The 16,362-nt window shown below is 49.1% G+C and overlaps 1 protein-coding gene across 1 annotated transcript; it reads left to right on the forward strand.

Annotated features, from left to right (window-relative positions):
- Positions 1-1,370: 1,370 nt before the first annotated feature.
- On the forward strand, positions 1,371-8,594 carry GJB1 (gap junction protein beta 1). The gene is made up of 2 exons (XM_024555306.3): positions 1,371-1,447; positions 7,088-8,594. Exon 2 carries the CDS (start codon positions 7,104-7,106, stop codon positions 7,953-7,955), a length of 852 nt encoding a protein of 283 aa, XP_024411074.1. The 5' UTR covers positions 1,371-1,447; positions 7,088-7,103; the 3' UTR covers positions 7,956-8,594.
- The last annotated feature ends 7,768 nt before the right edge of the window (positions 8,595-16,362 follow it).

Genomic DNA, 16,362 nt, shown 5'->3' on the forward strand with positions numbered 1-16,362 from the left:
TGGGTTCAATTCTAGCTTTGTTACTTACTAGCTGGGTGACTTCTATTATGAAAACCTCTGTGTGCCTTAATTCCTCTGTAACATGGGAAATATTAATAATGCCTGCAGCATAGGGTTATTTTGAGGATCAATAAAGTAATACTTGCAAAGTACTTCATATGTTGCCTTAAAAACAGTTGGGTCCCTGGCCAGTGTGGCTTAGTTGGTTAGAGCATCATCCCATAAACCAAAGGGTTGCAGGTTTGATGTCGAGTCAGAGCATATGCATACATTGTGGGTTTGGTCTCTGGTCGGGTCACATGCGAGGCAACCAATCAATGTTTCTCTCTCACATCAATGTTTCTCTCCCCCTCTCTCCCTCTGTTCCCCTCTAAGATCAAGAGGTGAGGATAAAAAATAAAAGAGAAGAGTTAGGATGTTTTCCCTTCTTCTGTCACCTGTCCCCAGAATGTATCCAATATTGAGTACCCAGTAGATGTCCAGTAAAGACTCACCAATTGAGGTGCTCATATGCCCAGGTTTGGTTAAGGGAAGCTGAGGCTCTGGCTCTCTTTCTAGCCGTGAGCTTGAGGTGAGATGGTGTACACAAGGCAAGGAACAAATTTCTGCTGACTTCACTTACTTCTTTGCTGCCATTCAGGCCACAGAATTAGCAGGGTCTTCAGGTACGTCTTCCTTCAAACTGAACTGATCCCACAGTTAATGGTTGACATTCTTTGTTTACTTTAATGATTGCCAAGATCTGTTGCTGGGTATGCATTGCAGTCCAATTGTCTTGGCCCCAAGGGTAGAAGAGCATTTTGAAGTGGTTTCAGGGCTCTAGGGTGGAATTGGGAATACTTTGGTCCATCCCCACCCACTTAAGACATGGCCAATAAGCAGAGAGTCAAAGAACATCCGGGTACTGCAAGGTGAAGGAAGTAGTGTCGTCCTCGCCTTGACCTCAAAGAGCCAGTAAGCCCTGCCCATGCCTTTTTTCCTCCCCAGAGCCATATCCCTTTAAAGGTTGAGAGCTGTAAGGGTTAAAGGAAGAGTAGGAGCCCTCTCTGCAGCTCACCAGTACATGCAGTCTACCTGTGACCAGAGGTAGGGGGAAGGCTGAGGGCTGTTGATGAGCCCAGGTCCATGCAGTTCAGTCTCTCAGATGAGATGGGCTAAACATGGGTACATGGGTGACAATGATGCCTCTCTCCCTCTGGGACATGGTAGTAACTCCAGGCTATGTGATCTGTCTATCCAAACCCATTGGAAGCTCAAGGGATCAGTCTTACTTAATAATTGTGCGTGAGAGGAAGTGGGGTTGGTTAATGTTTGTCTTGGGCCATGAGCCACGTGTGGCCAGGCCCTGGGTTCTTTGCCCCTCCCCTGGGCTGGACTGACAGTTCTTGGTAGCATAGTGCAGACACGTCTGCAGACATTCCCGGGAAAGAGCAGCAGCAGCAGCCAGGTGAGGAAGCCGGGGGCTGAGAGAGGTGGACAAGTGAATGCTGGTGTGGCACAGGGAAAAGGAATGGGGGCTGGGGAGAGGTCCGAGTCTTGTCTTCTCTTGGCCTTGGCTTTCAGCCACTTAGATCCTTTCTTTACTTCCCTCTGAGCTGGAGGGAGGCCCCTCCTGCCAGGTGGCAGGCTTGCTTAGCCTTTCTTTGTAGCCCCCAACTCTTATTCTCTTTCCAGGCTCCAAGTCCTTTCTCCCCATAATCTTTTTCCCCAGCCAAGGATGCCCCTCATCCACAGAGAGCTGAATTCCCAGGAGGACTTGAGGGGCCCACTGGCACCAGTTGGCCACATTTATCTCTTTAAAGCATTTTCTGCCACACAGGGCTAAGGTTCAGTGAGACCATTGGGCACTTCCAGGTGCTCTTTCCCTTCCCTGATTAGAAAGTAAACCAGCCATGCAGCCAACATGGGGGCTGCAGGCAGATAAATACAGTGTGCTCAGCATGTGCAGAGGGCCAGAAAACAGCACTGAGGTATGGGAGCACGCATTTCCATCTTTTTGCGGGAGGCAGGCAGACTTAAGCAGAGCTTGGAGTAAATGATGATTTGGATATCTAAAGGAGGGGTAGCCTTCCAGCTGTTTGAAAGTTTTCCAGCTGTTGGGAATGGCATGGCAGAATGCAGGGACCTAGAAAATAACATAAGGGGAGAATAGAGACAAGAAAGGGATTTGAATGGATAGAAAATAGATGCAGATGCAGCAGAGCAATGGGGAAGGGGCCCAGGCTTTGGTGAGGGACCAACATGAATCCTAACAGGAGTTCCAGCACTTGCTTACCAGCTGTGTGATAAGTTGGTCAGCTTCTTTGAGGCTCCCTTGCCTTATGTGTGAACTGAAGACAATAAATAACCCATAGCTCACAGGGCTGTTGTGAGGATGAGAACTAATAAACCCACCACTCTAGCACACACTAAGTATTCCATAAATGGTGGCTGTGCTAATACACCGAAGTAGAGAGAGACACAGGAAGTCATATAGTTGATGGAGGAGTAAGAAGGTATAGATCCAATGGTGAATCAGTGAGGAAGCTGAAAGTAGCAGGAGTTCTATGAAAAGACCCAGGCAGAGCGAGAAAAGGAGAAATTTGGAATGAGCTACACTGGCCCTGACCCAGGCTTAGCCACAGAATACATATAGCAGGGTAGAGGGGAAAGGCAATGACTGAGGGGCTGCAGAAGCACAGGACTGAGGCAGGGAAGAGAAGCAGGGGAAGAGGAAGAGGGCTGGAGGAGTTTGGCCTCAGCCGTGCCAAATTGATGAAGGCAGCCCAAAACTCAGAAGTTAATCTCGCAGAAAGCCCTCTGTCCTCACCTGGCCAGAAGCTACCTGTGAAATGGTGGGGAAGCAGGGGAAATGTGGAGTCCAAGGCTGAGCGTAACCTCATTCAGCCCAGCCAGGATCCTCTTTACCAAACCAAGAAAACACAAGGATTTCCTGTAGTTGGAAGGAGGGGTGGGGAGGGGGCAGAAAGAAAGAGAGGGACTTGATGAATGTGTATGCACATGCGTGTGTGTGAGCATGTGCTTGTGTGTGTGTGTATGCATGCACCCACACATACAAGCACATGTGGGAAGGAGTACAAGATTTTGACTCTGGGCCTGGTCTCAAAATACAAAGTCTTTAAAGGAACAGAGGCCACCAAAGGCAGTGCAATGTACATACAAAGGCTTTGAGATGCCAGGAAAATAAGCTTGAAACTTGACTCTGCCATTTAGCAGCTGAGCAGTTGTCACCGAGGCAAGTTATTTAACTTCCCTGAGCCTCAACTTCCTTGTCTGAAAAATGGGGGTAATATTACAGGACTGATGTAAGGACTAAGGGCAATCTCCCGATTTTGAGTGTGCTTGAACTGTGCTTTAGTGTTTGGGCAAATCTGAATTTGAGAACAAGGCCAGAGCCTGATGTGGCCAGAGAAGTCTTGTCTGATTAAACACAACAAGGGAATACACGCCCGGAGCAACACAAAGCATATCAATATTGGACTTTCACCCAAAGTCACACCACGAGTTTGGATTTCAAAATCAGGTCACTCTTCTGAATGTTTTTTTTTTAAACCTTGAGGTACAATGTTGACATAAGGATCAGCTTTCTTTCCAAGGGGGAAAGCAAAACTTGGAGATCCAAGTGCCCACACAAGGGTCCTTAGGGGCCCAAAGGGAGCTACTGGCTATGTCCCAGAGGACTCAAGAAGAGAAGAGGCTGAAAGCTACAAGAACCTAGAAACTCAGAGGTGGCCAGGCTGCTTGCGGGGCACCCCGAGGAATAGACAGAAGAGAATAGCTGAAGCTTGCTTTGGAGTTTGAATGAGCGGTGCAAGAATGCTAAGAGAGGGAAAACTAAACAAAATCAGGATGCAGCGGAAAGGCCTGGGAAGGAAGGAGAGGAAAAGAGTTGTCAGTTGCTACAAAAGGGGAGAAGGAACTACAGGACAATAAAAGCCAGGACACTTCTGAGTGTCCCTGTTTCTAAAAACACAGAAAGAAATTTATAATTGCAGCCAAAAGCAGTAGAGCTTATGGGGTAGAGTATGGGCTCTGGACTCACCTTGGCCTGGCTCAAATCCCAGCTCGGTCATGTGCTAACTGTGCAACCCTTGTGACCCTTGTACAAATCCTTTCACTATTCTTTTTTTTTTTTAATGTTTTATTTATTTATTTTTAGAAAAAGGGAAAGGGAAGGAGAAAGAGAGGGAGAGACATATTGTCCAGTTGCCTCTTGCAGGCACCCCAGCTGAGGACCAAACCTGCACCCCAGGCTTGTGCCCTGACTGGGAATAGAACTGGTGACCCTTCACTCTGTGGGACAACTCCCAACCCACTGAGTCCTGACGCTGGCCAGGGCTTCCTTGGCTTTTCTTTGTGGCAACTGCCTCATCTGTGACATGAGGATTCAAAGCAACACCTACCTTGCGGGGTTGTTCTGAGTTTTACAGGAAATAGTGCGCATGCAAAGGACCTGGCACATAACAGGTACTCAGTAAACAATTATTCTCAGTGTTCCTTGACCACGTGTGCTTGAATGTAATGTCTCACCAGACGAAACATTTCTTTACAGCTAACTGGTGCTTCCTGTAGCAGGTCTGCCTTCAGAACCCTAGGCTTGGGGGAAAGGGCCCCCGTGTTCCTGCGTCCCCACGCTGCCTTAGGCCCACGGCATAAACTCATTAATCTCTTGTTTTAAAATATTTTATTTATTTGTTTTTAGACAGAGGGGAAGAGAGCAAGAAAGAGAGGAAGAGAAACATCAATGTGTGGTTGCCTCTCACGTGCCCCCCACTGGGGACATGGCCTGAAACCCAGGCATGTGCCCTAGACTGGGAATCGAAGTGGTGACGTTTTGGTTCGCAGGCATGCGCTCAATCCACTGAGCCACACCAGCCAGGGCAACTCACTGATCATTTTTTAAGTTAAATGAAGAAACCTTGTTCAGAAAAGCAATCTATGTCCTGTGGACCGTCTCTTCATCCCCTAGTCTCTTTCATCCCATTCCTCAACTTTTGCAGTTGCTAATACCCCACCCCTTTCCCCCTGGAACAGAGAGCACCACCCAAAACTGGAGATGGGGCTTCTGCCACAACTACTGCCCCTGCAGTGGGGGCAGGAAATGCCCTTCATTTCCTACAAGTACAGGCTTGTGTTCCCTTTACATCTACTTCCCTGCTTCTAACATGTCCTCCTTACAATTTAATGGCCGAAGTGGTGGGAGGTAGGGGGAGGCTTTCTTGCCCATCTAAGAGATAGAGAAAATTTCTTCCCCAGAGCAATTGGCAAGCTTGAGAAACCAGGAGGTCACAGTGTACATTAGATATTGGAGGCAGGGCAGCAAAGGAACAGCCTGTTCTATCTCAGATGGACACCATAGGTCAACAACAGAACTGGGAAGAAAAAAGAGGGATATTGGGTTTGGCGGCCCACTTAGTCTCCCAAAAGCACATTATTTTTTCTTCCTTGTAAGGTTCTTACTTCCCTTGATCATCAACTATGAAAGTGGAGCTGGGCTAGGAACTTCTGCGAGTTGCTTCATTGAATCTCACAATAACCCTGGATATTAAGGCCATTTGTAGATAAGCAAGCAGGCCCAGAGAAGTTCAGTCACCAGCTCAAGGCCTTATTAGGTTCAGAACCAAGATTCCATCTTCTAACTTTCTATTTCATTGCTTAACTCTTTCTTTCTCCTCCTGGCTTATTCTCTCTCACCATGTGCCCCTCTGTCCATCCTCTGTATGGATTCCCTTTCCAGAAGTTCAAGGAGGGACAGTCACAGTATGCTCCATGACACTGGATTTGGAATTTACTCACAGTTTGACAACTTCCATGTTGCTTGTGCTTTGATGGGTAGCCTTAGCCTTGGCTTTTGTTGTTGTTGTTGTTGTTGTTACTATTGGCTAGCCTTGGCTTTTGCTGACACCATCAGCAAAAGCACAAGTATACTGTGGAAAGAGCCCTGACTTCTGCTTCTGCTCCTTTGGTGTTTCATCTTCCTCTAACACTTTCGAGCTGTGTGACCTTGAGTGAGTGACTTAACTTATCTGAGCTGTAGCTTCCTCAACTGGAAAGAGTAGGGTAACACTCCTTAGAGGCTGGCTAAGTGGGTCAAAAGAAAGAATGCATGGGAAAACGCCGAACACAGTACCTGGCTTGATAAATATGAGCTCCCTTTCCTCTCCTCTAGCTCATCCATACCCTGAAGGGGATCTAAGCCTAGGAAAAATCCCACGGACCCTAAGTTTCCAGAAGGGTCATGGGGAAAGGCCTCAGCAAAGAGCGTCTTGGTTCTCTCAGGTCCCCTCTTACATGTACCTGTCTTTGTTCCATCTCCTCCCCCTCCACCGTGGCCATTCTCCTGGTGGGGCTATGGGGCGGGTGCGGCGATGGACCGGGCGGGCACAGAACAGGTGGGTGCAGGCTGGGTGTCCGGCGCTGGGACACAAGTGCTCTGTGTGTAGGGTGGGCGGAAGTCAGGGCGTTTGATCTGAATTCTAAAGGGCGTTGTTCAGAGCCCCACAAAGGTCCCATTGTGCAGACACTGGGTATAAAGCAGCATATGACTCCCCAGCACCGGGCGGTGATGAATTGGGACGCAGGCGCGGACCCAGGGACCACTCCCCCGGCACAGACATGAGACCATAGGGGACCTGTCTGGGTGGCCTCAGGGATAGGCACTCCCCAAGGTAACAGGGCTGTTTGGGTTTGCCCCAGGTCCAGAGTTAAGGAGCTGGAGGATGGGGAGCTAAAGAGAACGACTAAAGGCAGAACGAGATGGGCGTGGCAAAGAAAGGGGCTAGAAAGGAAAGAATGCTGGATGAAAGGAAAACAGGGAGATGGGGCTTAGGGAAGTCAAGTGGAGTGAGTGAGTGAGGAGGAGGAGGAGGAAGAGAAGGAGGAGGAAGAGAAGGAGGAGGAAGAGAAGGAGGAGGAAGAGGAGGGGGAGTGGCTGGCAAGGGAGATGGGGTGATGAGGAAAGCCATGACTCCTTTTTCCTTCCCTGTCACTGGTTCTTGAAAGGGCTGGGGGCTGTCAGGTGGTGTTATGGTGACCAGCCTTCTGCCCCAGCTCTCTCACAGCTTGCTTTGTGGCTCATGTGTTGCAGGTGTGAATGAGGCAGGATGAACTGGACGGGCTTGTACACCTTGCTCAGTGGCGTGAACCGGCATTCTACCGCCATTGGCCGAGTATGGCTCTCAGTCATCTTCATCTTCAGAATCATGGTGCTGGTGGTGGCTGCAGAGAGCGTGTGGGGTGACGAGAAGTCTTCCTTCATCTGCAACACCCTCCAGCCCGGCTGCAACAGCGTCTGCTACGACCAGTTTTTCCCCATTTCCCACGTGCGTCTGTGGTCTCTGCAGCTCATCTTGGTTTCCACCCCAGCTCTCCTCGTGGCCATGCACGTGGCTCATCAGCAGCACATAGAAAAGAAAATGCTGCGACTTGAGGGCCATGGGGACCCCCTCCACATGGAGGAGGTGAAGAGGCACAAGTTCCACATCTCAGGGACACTGTGGTGGACCTATGTCATCAGTGTGGTCTTCCGGCTGCTGTTTGAGGCCGCCTTCATGTACGTCTTTTATCTGCTCTACCCAGGCTATGCCATGATGCGGCTTGTCAAGTGTGACATCTACCCCTGCCCCAACACAGTGGACTGTTTCGTGTCCCGCCCCACGGAGAAAACAGTCTTCACCGTCTTCATGCTGGTCGCCTCCGGCATCTGCATCATCCTCAATGTGGCTGAAGTGGTGTACCTCATCATCCGGGCCTGTGCCCGCCGAGCCCGGCAACGTTCCAATCCACCTTCCCGCAAGGGCTCGGGCTTCGGCCACCGCCTCTCACCTGAATACAAGCAGAATGAGATCAACAAGCTGCTGAGTGAGCAGGACGGCTCCCTGAAAGACATACTGCGACGCAGCCCAGGCACTGGGGCCGGGCTGGCTGAGAAGAGCGACCGTTGCTCTGCCTGCTGATGCCACATACCAAGCAACGTCCCATCCCGCCCCCCACCCTGCCCTGGGCCTGTGCCCCCTTCTCCCTTTCTGGCACACAGGCCGCTGCCTGCCAAGGAGAGCTCCATCAAAACCTCCCTTCCCTCCCAACTCCCCGTCCTCCCCAGGGCATTCTGTCTGAGGTGCTGAAGGGGTGGGGAGCCTGAGGCCACGTAAGTCAGTGCTCAAGGTTATTGGGGGTGTGGGCAGCTCTTGTGGTCTGCTCTCCTTCCTCTTCCCTCTCCATCTCCCTGGGACCACTGAGGACAAGACATAGGATGCTCTGACAGCATCTCCAATGATGAAACTAATCTTAACCCTGTGCTGTCAGATATCCTATTTCTGGAGTCACATCGGTGGAGAGGGAATCAAGCAAGTGTGGTGCAGGGAGGGTGCTGTGGGCCTGTGGGTGGAGAAGGGAGGGTAGCAAGAAAAGGAGGAGCAGTGCTTACGGCCTCAAGGAAAAGGAGGACGAGTCTGGGGTGGAGGAGTTAGGGAGGGAGAAAGAAGCAGGCAGATAAATTGGAGTGGGGGTTGGGCTGGGCTGCCTCTGCCTCTAGTCCCCAAGGCCTCTCTCTGCCTGAAATGTTACACATTAAACAGGATTTTACAGGAAATGAAGAGGTGGTTTGTGTGTTTGTCCAGTTCTTTCTCCTGCAACTTCTGACCTCCCCCGGGCGAGCTGGCCTTGGCTGTTGCTGATCAAGAAAGGAGTGGGCTAAAGACGCAGGGGTTTGGGAAGCCAAAGTTGCAAATAAGGAGCCCCCGCCCGCCTGGCCCGCAAAACCAGACCTTGAGCTGTTCTCTCCTGGATTCTGTTGTTTTGACTTGTTGGGGGGTTGTTTTTCTGTTTTTTAATAACAGCTTTATTGGGGTCTAAGTCACTCCCGCACTCTGAGTTTATTTATTTTGTATCCATTTTAACTACACAGCTTATTGAGTTTTGGTAATTGTGTACAGTTTTGTAAACGTGACCATAATATATTAGAAAACATTACCATTACCTCAGAAAGTTCCCTTGGGCCCCCTCCCCTGATTTTGAAAAGATTAAAATGACAACTCCCTCTGGAGAAACAGCAAATGATAAACTTTGCAGGTCTTGGAGAGGAGCACACATTTACTCGGTATCTTGGTGAAGCCCCCTCCTCTGCACTCCTAGGAGAAATAGTCCCCTCCCTCGCTTGAAATTCAGCATTCTAGGCGAAGTAATGCCCCACAAGCCACCCATACAATTGTGCAGTGACCTTGACCCCTTTTCTCTGGACCTAGCCCCTAATTCTCCCCTCCTCCTCAGTTCCCTTCCCATAGGGATCAATGCCACCCATCCCAGAGACGTCTCCACCACAAATCAAACAGCATAGCAACAGTCTCCTCAATGGCATCACTCTCCAAAGCAGCAGGTGAACTCCCCTTCCCTTGTCAGCTGTGCTGGGAAAAGTCCCAGGCTAGGACTTGACAAAGCTGGGTTCTAGTCCTGCTTCTGTCACTTCTTAGCAAGGCATTGCCTTCCCCAAGCCTCAGTTTCCTTGTGAGCAAATAGGGGTGGCCTCACACATCTCGAAGCTCTCTTAAACACGGTGTGCTTCAGGGATTCTGAAAAGTCTTCCCCAGCCTCACCCGTGGCCCCTCAGAGTAAAAGTTTCCCCCACAGCAAATTTCTCTCCTCAGCTTTCCTACCTCCTAGTGGGAAAAAAAATAATGATTTGCCACTCCCTCTCAGAGGGAGCTGACTCTACGTAGGAAGTGTACAAAGGAAGAGAACATCTGATCACAATTGCTCTGTTCTAGAAACAGTCTCTCCTTCCTACAGAAAGCATGGAAGATTTCCTCATTGGAGGCTGTTCCTCCTTTAAAAAAGAAAAGAGAGCCCTGGCTAGTGTGGCTTAGTGGATTGAGCACCGGTGTATAAACCAAAGTCGCCTGTTCGATTCCCAGTCAGGGCACATGTCTGGGTTTTGGGCCAGGTCCCTGGTTGGGGGCATGTGAGAGGCAACCACACATTGCTGTTTCTCTCCCTCACTTTCTCTCTCCCTTCTGCCTTATCTAAAAATAAATAAATAAAAATCTTTTTTAAAAACTTTGAATAAAAAAAAGAGAGAGTAAGTAGTCTTTTCCCCCACATTCAGCAATCTGAAAGAGGGCTTCCCCCTCTCTTAAAAGAGATACATTCCTTTCCTGCCAGAAATTTCCTTGCTCCTTGGAAACTGCCATTGTACCCTGTTAGGGGAGAGGTTCACACCCCCTCGTGATGGGAGAGATGTTTTTTCCTCTTAAAACCCATCCTGTCCCCACCCACAACACAACACAACACAATACACACAGAGCATCTCCGCTCGGTCGAAAATGCCATCAAGAGAAAGTTTTTCTTTTCTTAAATTCGACCGTGAGCCCTGGCTGATGTAGCTCAGTGGATTGAGCGCGTGCCTGTGAACCAAAGCGTCACCACTGCGATTCCCAGTCAGGGCACATGCCTGAGGTGCGGGCCAGGTTCCCCGTAGAGGGCACGTGAGAGGCAACCACACACTGATGTTTCTCTCCCTTTCTTTCTCCTTCCCTTCCCCTCTGAAAATAAATAAAATCTTCACACAAAAAGAAATGTCTGTTTAAAAAATAATTCCACCCTGGTTCCACAGAGGGACTTCATGCCCTCCCCACACTAAGAAATGCTAAATCCACCATCACCCCAGAAATCTCCCCTCTTTTCAAAAGATTCTCTAAATCCCTTTTGGAAAGAGGCTCCAACTCCAGATCAGGGCTTTCCTTTCCAGGGGGCAGTGGTGGGACAATAAAGCTACCCAGATGGGGGTTTCAGCCCAAAGGACACTTACTCTTGTGTCCCTCTAACCAGGTGGGAGCCAGTGTCTCGGGGCGGGGGGCGAGGGCAGGAAGAGTAGGTGTAACCCCGGGAATGGTGTCTTTATTTGAGGCTCTGGTGTAAAAAGACAAGAGCGTAAAGAAGAAAACCAGGAGGCAAGTGGGGCTTAATCCCTGCCACCCAGCAGGCAAAGTATTGAGTGACAGGGGTAGTGAAGAGGACATTGGAATTGGTTCACCTGAGTCTCCGTTTATTAGCTCTGTCCCCTCAGACACATTATACTTACCCTCTCTGAGTCTCAGTTTCCTTATCTGCAATACAGGGTTGAAAGGGGCCTTTCCACCTCTCTCACAGAGCTTCTGTGAGAGTTGAAGGAGACTGCACAGAAGCTGGTTAGAAACTGGAAAGTAAGGTAAGATAGCATCAGAAGCACTAAAGACCTTGGCCTTGAGGCATGCTAAAACTTGCAACAAACCAGAAAGGAGGGAGGCTGGTTCAGCTAGGCTGGAGCTAGTGGAAAGAACTTGGCAATAATAGGGTTGCCTCCCCCAGGGAACAGCCAGCAGTCCAAATAGCAAAGTCCAGGAGGTATTACAAACTTCTCTTGAGCATGATCCATCTAAGGGTCAATATTCTAGGGGTTAGAAAAAGCCTAATATTAACAGAAGTTTCTAACACACCCTTGTACATGGCCCTGGTGCTTTTAGGGACATTTATGTCCTTTTAGAGGCACCTGTGTGCAGAACTATCAGGAGCTGGGAGCAGAGGGACAGAGTCAGCTCCTGGATGAAGAGACAGACTGAACTAGGCGAGTAGTTAAGGTCCCAGCCAGCTGAGATGGGATTTCAAAGCAGGCTGCAGTATCCATAGAGAATTGGCATGGCAACCATGAACTGATTCAGAGGCCCAATCAGATAGCCTGGGTGCACACAGTGGCAGCTAGAGGGGAACGCTGGTTCCATTTACTTATTCCATGCTACCTAAATGCCAGTCCTAACCTATGGTAGGGAAGGGGCTGTAAATACCCACCTAGCTGGGCCTCCTTTGATCCCTGGACTAGCCCAGGCAGAACCTGTCAGGTGGGAAAAAGAATTGGGCCATTCTAGGGAAGGAGAATAAAGTGGGCAAAAAACACATGGTATCTGAAAGGGTGTGATGTTGTCTTCAGATTTAGACCAATAATCTGCAATAGAAAGTTTAAGGAGTGGAATGGCTAGAGTGGAGGTGGGAAAGATAAACTATGGCCAGTTTATCATGGGCCTTATATGTCATTATAAGGGGTTAAGACTGTCCTATAGGTAGCAGAAACCATTAAAGGTTTTTTTTTAACGATTTTATTTATTTTTAGAGAGAGGAGAAGGGAGGGAGAAAGAGAGGGAAGGAAACATTGATCAGCTGTCTCTCAAACGCCCCCAACCCCAGACCTGGCCCACAACCCAGGCATGTGCCCTGACCGGGAATCAAACTGGTGACACTTTGCTTTGTGGGATGGCACTCAACCCACTGAGCCACTCTGGTCAGGACCCATTAAGGATTTTCAGTGGGGGAGTGCTGGTTTCAGATTTGTGGTTTCAGAGCTCACTCCCGGCAGCCACACAGGAAAGTAGATTAGGAATTGGGAATAGAAAAGGCAGAATGACCAGTTCTGTATAGCCCAATAAGACTATAAGACTAGGACAATGCCCTGGCTGGTGTGACTCAGTGGATTGAGTGCCGGCCTGTGGGCTAAAAGCTCACTGGTTCGATTCCCAGTCAGGGCACGTGCCTGGGTTGTGAGCCAGGTCTGCAGTAGGGGGTGTGCGAGAGGCAACCACACATTGGTGTTTCTCTCCCTTTCTTTCTCCCTCCCTTCCCCTCTCTCTAAAAATAAATAAATGAAATCTTTACAAAAAAAAAAAAAGACTAGGACAGTGGCACAAGGAATAAAACAAGACAGATGTGAGAGGCACTTTGGATGTAGAATCTACAACAGGACTTGATGTGCGAGTGTGGGGAGGTAAAGGAACCAAAGAAAATTTGCACGTTTCCTTCCCCTTCCTTGACTGGCGGATTCCTAATCATTCAAGACTGAGCTCAAACGTCATTTACTGTGTGAAGCTTTCAAGTCTTTCCTCTCTGCCACCCTCCCCGCCCCGCAGTTCCTCAGCAAAAATGAGTCTCCCTCCCCTTCGGAATTTCTGCTGTACATTGTAGTGTATGGTGATTAGAGTGCTTATCAAATTGCATGGTAATTATTTGCATAACCTTAATAGGTAGGGGGTGCTTAGCCTGATCAAATAAGGGCAGTCGGGAGAGGTTATAGGCATGTGCCGAGGTTCAGCATCTTGAAAGAGAAGTGTGCCCAGCGTGACTAGAGCAGAGAATGGGGGCAGTGGGTGGTCATACTGTGTGAGACCGGCAAGGTAAGGGCCAGTTCGTGAAGGGTCTCATATACTGTGCACAGAAGTTTGCACAGCAGTTTGAGCTCTCAGCTATCCCATGCAGGAACGCTTGTGACTTCAAAGCTAGGCCCTTTACTGGACTTACAGGCAATTCTGTACTCAGAATTATAGACGGACTGTGGAGGTTTTCAGGAGATCCAGCTCAGGGCAGACCTTCGCACAAATGGATGCATTAAAGTTGATGGTCAACTATGGAAGAAAGAGCAGCGGTTTGACAGTAGACTTCAAGGACAAAGTGGAATTACACAGGATGGTGACAACGGTTCTCCATTCCAACTGAAGTCCCTCTGAAAAGTCCATATAGTATAGTGATTAGGGGCATGGTCCGCTGCCTACCTGTGTGACTTCAGTTAAGTTCCTCAGCCACTCTGCCTGCGTTGACCTCATCGGTCATACAAAGGCAATGGTAGTCCCTACGTCACGGGGGCTGCAGTGAGGATTAACTGTGCTAATTGTATACAAAGCGCTTGGAAGAGTGCCCAGTTGGAGGTAAGTTCTGTGCAGGTGTGTGCTGTTAGGGTTTCATCTCGCTATCTTTGCCGCCCTGCAGCTTTTCACCACCTTTCTCCAACACTGAGCTAAACTCTTTGCCGCGAGTAATTAACATGCTTTCTTGACTGTTTAGTTGTCAATTGCCACGTGTGTGAGCTTAAGGTAAGCAAGTCTGAATGTTTGCATACATCTGTCACGATACATAGGACCACATGTGTGTATCTATGTGGCAGGATGGCTGTGAAGAGCGTCTTAATTCTTAATGCAGTTTTCATGAAAAAGGTGTGTCTTAATCATCCTATAGTCTGAAACCTCATTATCAGACGTAGAAGTCACTTCGGTGGATGAAAGGAAAAGAGATTGTTTATGGAGCACACAGTATGGACCAGATTTGGTGCTAAACGAAGCACTTACATACATAATCTCAGTAATGGCAAGGTAGCTATTGCTGCACCCCCACCTGTAGAGGGTGGAATGGAGGTTCAGAGAGGGCAGGTGATAGGTCCAAAGCTGCAGAGCTGGAATTGAAACATAGACCTGTGCTAAGCCACAATCTGTGCTGTCTCCTCTATACCAAAGTAACCAGTCTATGTTGTTGTTAGGGAGTGTTTCAGGACATGCAGGTGGGGTGGCGTGGGAGAAGCTCACTTTGAAACAATATCCCTAAATGTTAACCTCCTGGAAAACAAACCGTGCATTTGGGGATCCCTAAAGTCAAGAGTGAGAAACAGTGGAGGTTTCAAAAGCTCGTCTTGATTTAGGGGTTTGGAGGGTAGCAGTTCTGAATAACTCTCTCCCTGCTGCCCTTCACTCCCCAAATTGCCTTGCTTCATGGGGACACACAATTTCTGGATCCTGCTCCAGGCAGAGATCTCTGGAGATGCTATCTCGCTTCCAGAGTGCCCTGTGCTGTGTGAGCACAAAGCAGCTCCTTCCTCAACTTCCACCAGCTTTCAAAGACATGCCTGGTTTTCCAGCCCTCACCCCTTGCCCCTTGCCCCTCCCCCACCTTCCTTTCAAGGGACAAAGCCTTTCATTGCACAATTAGAGATAAAAGTCCTGAAATGCAGATGCCTTGGAGAATGTATGCCAACTAAAACGCATTCCCACTAAAATATGATCAGTAAGCCAGCAAACAAGGCCTGATAATGCTGCCTTCCAAGTCTTCAGCACATTGTGTGCCTTCCTTCAGGCCTTGCTGATAATGTGGACAATAAAAGCTAATGTTTGGATTTTGTTTGTTAAATTGTTGACACCATTACAGATGTCCTCATCCCTCCCCTTTTGCCCACTCCCACCTACCCCCCACCTCTCCTTCCCTCTGGCCTTCACCTCACTGATCTCTGTGTCTATGAGTTATGAATATCTGTTCTTTGGCTAATCCTTCACCTTCTTTCATCCAGCACCCCCACCCCTCTCTCCTCTGACAGCTGTCAGTCTGTTTCATGTGTCCATGCCTCTGCTTCCATTTTGTTCCTCAGTTTATTTTGTTCATTAGATGCCACAAGTAAGTCAGATCATATGGTACTGGTCTTTCTCTAGCTGGAAAAGCTAATGTTTATTAAGTGCTGGCTGTGTGCTGGATAACCAGTCGTTCCCTTAATCGTCACCGCTGGTTGAGGTAAGCACCGTTATTGTCCCCATTTAAAGATGAGGGAACATAGGTCCACATAGGTTAAGTAACTGGTCCAGGCCACACAGCTAGGAAAGAAGGGGCTGAGCTGGGGAACTGGAACTCGTGTCTGCCAGGTGCCGAAGGCAAAGCATGGAACATGTCTGCTCCCCCGAGTCTCTGTAACTTGCCTCCTGGATTTCCTCAGCACCCAATTCTCCCCCACCTCACCCAGACATGCTAGAGTCACTTTAAAACATGAAGCATAGCCTGCCAAGTCATTGTGAAAATCCTTTACTGGTTTTCCACCGCTTTGAGGATAAAGCATGACTGCTCTGCTTGGCGAAGATGGAGGGCTTTCCAGGATGCTGGGTTTTCATTGCTAAACTTGGGAAGGACCTGGGCAAACTGAGATGGCCGGTCCCCCAACAGGGTTGGCTGTGGAATTCAATGCCTGTCACAACCTGATCCCTATTTTCCCAGCAACACCTCCCACCACTGCTCACCCTTTTCACCGCACCCTCTCCACCTCCTCTACAGCCCAACCACTCTTCCCTGAAGGCACTCCATGTTCTCACATCCCTCCATGCCTTTGTGCACACTGCTCCCTGTACCTCTGGTGTGCCTGACAAACTCTGCCCACTCTTCATGAAAACCCAGCTCCCGCGTCACCTCTGTGGTCTTGCTTTCCTGGTCGAGAAGGAGTGACAATCACATCCTACCCAGGGTCAAGACAATTGAGGCAATTGAAGCACCGAGGGTGCAACATCTCAGGAGGCATTCACTCTCAGGCTGTGCAAACGCCGACCCTGTACTTGCATGACCCCGGCAGTGAGCACCTCCTTCCATTTGGCACCCTAGATATTTTGATTGCCCTGCCCTCGTCCTAGCCCTGGTCCTCCCTATCAGACTAGGGACTTCTCAAGAGCAGACTCTAAGTTCTTACTCATCTTTACATCCCCAGTGACTAGCACAAGGCTGGGCATGGAGTAGAAATCTAGTTGAACGAATGACATCAAAACCTTCTCT

The sequence above is a fragment of the Desmodus rotundus genome, chromosome X (genome assembly GCF_022682495.2).
Source record: "Desmodus rotundus isolate HL8 chromosome X, HLdesRot8A.1, whole genome shotgun sequence".
Taxonomy (NCBI): domain Eukaryota; kingdom Metazoa; phylum Chordata; class Mammalia; order Chiroptera; family Phyllostomidae; genus Desmodus; species Desmodus rotundus.

Excerpts from the sequence above, each read along its gene's own strand:
- GJB1 (XM_024555306.3), top strand. The coding sequence starts at position 7,104 with ATGAACTGGACGGGCTTGTACACCTTGCTCAGTGGCGTGAACCGGCAT.